Raw genomic sequence first — 6,275 nt, 5'->3', positions numbered from 1 at the left:
TGTTCCAGTTTTATTTTCTTTTGGTTCAGAAATCTTAACCCCTTGATTGTAGAAGTACCACCTAAAATTCCTCGTGTTCTTACCACGCCTGGGTAACTTCTTTGTAGCTGACGCAGTTCTCATCTCCCATTCTACAAGGGCTAAATCCTGCATCTGGGGGGAACCCTGTACCAGAAAAGAGTTTTTGGGTAAAGAGACAAAGAGAAAAGCTTAGAGTTACAAATTATGTAATTCTTGTAATGCTGCTTCTTCCACTGTAGTAGGATATCAAACATTTTAATCTGGAGAAGTTCTGTGCTCTTTAGCTGTGGTATCTTTATGCGTCAGTGACTTCCTTATTTCCACTGCCAGAGAGGGAGAGCTCTCCTCCTGACCTTTTCTTCTGAACTCTGCCACTCAGTTGTTTAGGATTTTATGTCTTTATTTAGCATTAGTGTTTTTGAATCATGGAATTAATGCTGGGCCTTGTATAAACTTAAAAGAAGTAAAGCTGTAGCAGCTAGGAAATGGGGTATGACTTTGCTTTATTAATTTCTTTGACCTGTCACTGTAAAAAAAAACAAAACAAAACCATTGAAAGCCCTGCTGAATGATGTTGGATGCTTCACTGCACCAGCAGTACTTTTTAAGTATTGACTTCTGTGGCTCTTGAAAAAAAAAAAAAATTTAAAAAGCTAACTTTGATATTCTAGAGAATCTAATAATTTAGATAGCAAGGTATTTCCTAGCTTCCCTGCTGTTTTACCAGGAAAAGAACCAGACAGTTAAAGGCTTGGGTGAGTTTCAATCCTGATTACACTGCTGATAGACTCTGGCTTTGCAATTTTTACCATGTCTAATCTCACATTGAAGCATGTATTTTTACTTTAAATGACAGACATAGAAAACTGGTTTTGATTTTTTTAAATTTATTTGGGGGGGGGGGGCGTGCTTTTCAGATGTGTATATCATGTGGAAACAAATATCATATTTAACATTTTACAGTGTTGAACAATAATTTTATGTGGTCTGTGGCATGAAATTATACAAGGTAGAACTTCAGATGTTATAAAATTGCTTTGTAAATGCTCTTTCAGAAGTATTTTGCAGGAGTACTTACTTCATGTTCTAATAACATAATCTGTATAAAGCTGCCTTTAAGCTTTGTAGTCTTCCTTATACATGACAGCTTTTTGCCTGTCATCCTTGGAGTAGAAAAGACCATCCCCCATGATACTTGGGTTTCCCTTATTGTGGTGTTTGGGTATTTAGTTTGTTTTCTCTGAGGACAGAGAGCAGCCTTGCTCAGCTCATTAATGAGACTGGTTTGACTGAAATCCAGAGTGAGATGGAGGAGCTGAACAAGGAGCAATAGTCACTGTGACTTCTTGTCCAAGAGCTAGGGAGGGCATTAAACGAGACTCGCAGGCAGCAGGTTCAGGACCAATAAATGCAACTATCTGCTCAGCATTAGGCTGTGGAAGGGCTTGTCACAGGATGTTGTGGATGCGATGTATGGGTTTACATGGGTTCAGTGGCAACTCAACAGTTGCTACAGGGTTCATAGATACAGAAGCGTGATCTTCGATTGAATGAATATTAAGGTTTGATCCTGGAATCACAGGGCTACAAGGGAGATTGGAAGATTGTAATGCAGTCCATGGTTTTAGACAATAAAAACTTTGATAAAGTTTAATTCATGAAAATAATTCGATAAGTAATTCATCTTTTCTTCACTTGTCCAGATCAGATGAAGCTACAGATGACATGGCCAAAGTCAAAACAGTGCATGAACTGATGAGAAACAGCATTGCCTTCTGAGAACATTAGCTTCCTAGTTGCTGGGAATCCTAAGTGTGACTTTACGACCAAAAGAGACCCTGACATAATGTGATCATTGAGCGGAGTTTTCAAGAATGGAAAAGCAAAGGACCCCGCTAGCTGCATCTCATAAATAAAAGTTTCCAAGATTCAGCTGAATCAAAGAATTATTCCAGCCATGGGAGAAAATGCAAGTTTTTGGGAGAGCTTGATATATGCACATCCTACATGTACCACCTGGAAGCAAGAGGCAGAGGGATCTATCTACCACCTAGCCAGTATTCTCTTTGTTGTGGGCTTCATGGGTGGAAGTGGATTCTTTGGGCTTCTCTATGTCTTCAGCTTGCTTGGATTGGGCTTTCTCTGCTCTTCTGTTTGGGCTTGGCTGGATGTCTGTGCCGCTGATATATTCTCCTGGAATTTTATACTGTTTGCTATATGCTTCGTCCAGTTCATTTACGTTACCTACCAAGTTCGGAGTGTTTCCTTTGACAGAGAATTCCAGGAACTCTACAGCGCTCTCTTCCAGCCTCTGGGAATTTCCTTGACTGTCTACAGGAAGATTGTCTTGTGCTGCGATGCAGAAGTGGTTACCCTGGAGAAGGAGCACTGTTACGCCATGCAGGGCAAAACACCTATTGATAAACTGTCCTTGCTTGTGTCAGGCAGGTTTGTATCGGTTTGTTCAGACTTACTGCAAATATCTTTATTTTTTCCTCCTTCTCGAAAACAAAAGCAAAAAAAAAATTGCCTGATTTGTATATTGTTTGTTCATTTTCCAGTGCAACAGATTAAATATTAATGCAAGTAATATAAATATTAAAAGGCTAAATACACTTGTCTAGGACAGCACTAGCATAAAAACACTAAGCACAAAATCTGTAATAGCATAAAGAAAAGGATTTTAAGTCATTCTTTTCCAGACCACTGTATTGTAGCACCTAACAGGTTAGGCAGATAAAGGGAACAAACGTGTGCTTCAGTCTTCAGGCTATGGTTTGCTATCCATCTACTGCCTAGCTGATGAAGAAAGCATCTTTCTTATTTTTCTTTGCTAGTATCATCTGAAACAGGACAAAAAGGTAGTTATGAAACTGAATATAGTGAGAAAAACTCTATTAACAGAGATCTTGACTTTGATACCATTTGTATTTAGTTGCTTTCTGTGAGGTGGGAGAAGAGAGGGAGTAAGGGAGAGCAGAAGGCCTAAAAGCGCCCTTCCATTACAAGAGGACATAGTTGAGCCCTATCAAGATTTGCAGAACTGAGTCTACAGTTATTGTATACTGTGATCAGTAGTTAGACTCTGAGGCAACAAATCCACCTGCTTGTACTCCCTGCTTGCTGGAGACCCTTCTGGCAACCTTGCTGATGCTTTCCTGAAGGAAAATACTGGCTCTCATACTGTATACAAAGTGGTATACAGTACTGGACCAGCACAAGAGTAGGTGGGATACCCAGAGATGATGGCCATGGTCTGTCTTTGATGGGATGCTTTGTAGGTGCATTTTGACAGCCTACTGCATGGACAGATGGAATTTGTAGGCACTGAAGAGGTCAAAGACCAATGCATGTAACACCATTTGCCTCCTTCACTTGAAAGCCATGGGACATACTTCTAGGTTTGGCAAATAGACATTTTAGAGGGAACAAACTGGCAAAAGCAGGGAGTAGGAAGCAGGAGTTCCCCACAGTGTGTGTTGGGTAGGGCTCTCTCAATGTTTAACAGGATTACATGGCCACAGAACTGTCTCTGGAGCCAGGAGAACAGCATGGAGGTATGGGTTCTCTGTGTGAATGCTGTGGCCTTCTGCAGATGCCAAAGAAAAATTTTCTTTCTACTTTTTAAATCATATTTAAGTCTAAAGACACACAAGCGGAAACGTGGGATTAAACCTCATGTGCTAAAAGAAAAAAGCAAGCTATAGGAGTCCTCTTTTGCACCAAGATTAATTCTTCTTACAAAATCAGAAGCAGCAGCCCTATACTGCATGAAGAAGGGTAGCAGGAACTCCCTGCATGATTACTAACTGGCTGGGCATGTAGAAGGATGGACACCTCTCCTTCAGCATGACTATGACCAAAAGCAAACTCCATGTGGTACTTTCTAGACAGCTGCCAAGAATGCTCTGAACCAGGGCGTCGCTAAAGGACAACTACCTAAAATCTGTATGTTTCATTGCAAGTAGTCCTAAATTAGCTGGCCTTTTCATGACAAAGCTTGCACATCACTGCACGGACCTGCCCCAGAGAGAATAATGTGACTTGAATAAGGCCTGGAAAGATTTCCATTTCAGTTGCACGATTGTCTTGTGTTCTCTTTCAACTGTCCTGATCAAGTTGTGTTTAAAAATATAGCTAGGATACTGTTGGCCAGTGATTGCTTTTTCATGCTCTCAAATCTATATTTAAACTCCTCACATAGTAGAAATAACACATTCTTGTTGCAGTTGTTGTTGCTGCTGTACAGGTAGTACTAACAAATTAACACATCTTATCTTGGTAGGATCAGAGTGACAGTTGATGGGGAGTTTCTGCATTATATTTTTCCTCTTCAATTTCTGGATTCTCCTGAATGGGATTCACTGAGGCCCACAGAAGAGGGAATTTTCCAGGTAAAAGTGGAGAGGTTTTTTTTGAATACTACAGAAAACTGTTCAAGTCCTACTTGGTTTAGAAGTAAGTTCATTTAGGTGTGGGTCTTGTTTGTGAAATTATACAAACAAGTGGCATTCCATTAATTTGGGGAGGGAATTCCTCTTTACCCGCTGGACTGGTTATGCGGTTTGTATCTTCTTTCTGTTTGCATCTTGTTGTTACAACAGATGGGGTTTTTCTTAAAGCTAATCTGGGTCGTAGACTCTGTTTGCGTTCTTTGGCTGTGCTAAAATCCAGCCCTGAGAAACCAGGTTTGCAGGAGGTGGGTCGAAGTTGATGGTGAAGAGGGTTCCCTATGGGAGGTGAACCGGAGAGCGCGGGTCTGGGGAGAGGAGTGCCCGTGGGTACGGCTCGGCGTGGGGGGACAGCGTGGGACGCGGTGTCCATCAGGGCGGCCCCCCGTCATCCGCGAGTCCTCCCACTGCTGTCGCTCGACTGACGCGCTAGCCCCTGCCTGTGTGGGATCTGATGCCTCACGTCACGAGGGCAAGTGGCATTTGTCAAGAGCTTTCTTTAGACCGGCCTTGCCAGCTGGGGCTGCCAAGAGCGAAGCAGGGAGCGCAGGGCCGCGGCCCGGCCGTCCTGGCGGGGGCTGCCCTTCAGCGCGGGCGTCCTGGCGCTGGGGCCGGCAAGACGCGGTCACTCGGTCCGTTCCCCGTCAGCCTTCTCCCTGGTCTCTTGCATACAGTAGACCTCGCAGAGCTCTCTGGCTGGATTAAATGGCTTTAATTGCAGTAGGTGCAAAGAGGTGAAGCGTATGTTACAGGCACAGCCTGCGTGCCTGCTGAGAGAGGGGGCTGCTTTCTGAGCAAGGGCAGCAGCAGCAATACCACTGCCTTATCGCCTAGCTAATTTTAATTTTCTCTTCTGTAGGTAACACTTACAGCAGAGACAGATTGTCGGTACGTGGCCTGGAGGAGAAAGAAGCTGTATCTGCTGTTTGCAAAACACCGTTTCATCTCCCGCCTGTTCTCAATTTTAATTGGGAGCGACATTGCTGAAAAACTGTATGCCTTGAATGACAGAGTGCACGTGGGGAAGGGCTTTAGGTATGACATTCGGTTACCGAACTTCTACCACGTCTCACTGGCAGAGACCCCTCCGGTGCAGCCCTCCCACCACCTACAGAGAGGGTCCCCCCGGCGCAAGCCCACCAGGGTTACAAACTGTGGCTCCTTCAGCACACAGTCCTAGGAAGGAAAACTCTGCTGCAGCCGTTCCCCGAAGTGGTGAAGGGAAATGTGAAGTGGTGAAGCAGAAGAGCAGAAGGATGAAGCAGAATGAGACCCAGTCAAGCCAAATTTGACTGACAAGTGCCATTTACTTTCATTGGAATAGCTTGAATTCTTCCTCTCTCTAGAGCCAGCGGGTTGGCTTCTGCATTTTGACTGTTTGTACAATATGTTTCATATCTGTTGATTCTTTCATTGATCTTCATCTCCTTACTTTTGGAGGAAGACGGATCGTAACAGGCTGAAGTTTTATTGTAATTGTGGTGGCCTCTGTGTTGTGTTTTTAAAAAAAACAGACCCACAATATTTGTAATTATACTTTCTCAAAATTATTTGCCATAACAAAGTATAGTCAGTATAGTCAATGAAGACAAGTAAGTTGTCTTCAAAATATGGCGACTTGCTTGTAACATTCATATTTATGCCACGTGAACATTGTCTCAATTAACGTGAAGAATATTGTAGAAAAAGACTAAGAGACCGGTTGTATTGGGTTTGTTTTTTAAAGAAATGACAGGTTTTGAAGTGCACAGCAAGGTTATTAAAAAAACAAACAAAAGAAAACAACAAATTCTGTCCCATGAG

General features: G+C 42.8%; 1 protein-coding gene across 1 annotated transcript; it reads left to right on the top strand.

The window, feature by feature from the left end:
- The first annotated feature begins 1,978 nt into the window (after window positions 1-1,978).
- On the top strand, window positions 1,979-5,652 carry POPDC3 (popeye domain containing 3). The gene is made up of 3 exons (XM_010573388.1): window positions 1,979-2,469; window positions 4,307-4,415; window positions 5,332-5,652. The coding sequence occupies exons 1-3, from the start codon at window positions 1,979-1,981 to the stop codon at window positions 5,650-5,652; spliced, it is 921 nt and encodes a 306-aa protein (XP_010571690.1).
- Window positions 5,653-6,275: the final 623 nt, after the last annotated feature.

This window comes from Haliaeetus leucocephalus, unplaced genomic scaffold, assembly GCF_000737465.1.
Source record: "Haliaeetus leucocephalus isolate CR32 unplaced genomic scaffold, Haliaeetus_leucocephalus-4.0 Scaffold384, whole genome shotgun sequence".
Lineage (NCBI taxonomy): Eukaryota > Metazoa > Chordata > Aves > Accipitriformes > Accipitridae > Haliaeetus > Haliaeetus leucocephalus.
The sequence above is the reverse complement of the archived record's forward strand: the minus strand, read 5'-3'. Positions and strand labels throughout refer to the sequence as shown.

Excerpts from the sequence above, each read along its gene's own strand:
- POPDC3 (XM_010573388.1), top strand. The coding sequence starts at position 1,979 with ATGGGAGAAAATGCAAGTTTTTGGGAGAGCTTGATATATGCACATCCT. Across the intron at positions 2,470-4,306 it reads TCCTTGCTTGTGTCAGGCAG|GATCAGAGTGACAGTTGATG; the intron begins GTTTGTATCGGT and ends TTATCTTGGTAG. Across the intron at positions 4,416-5,331 it reads CAGAAGAGGGAATTTTCCAG|GTAACACTTACAGCAGAGAC; the intron begins GTAAAAGTGGAG and ends TCTCTTCTGTAG.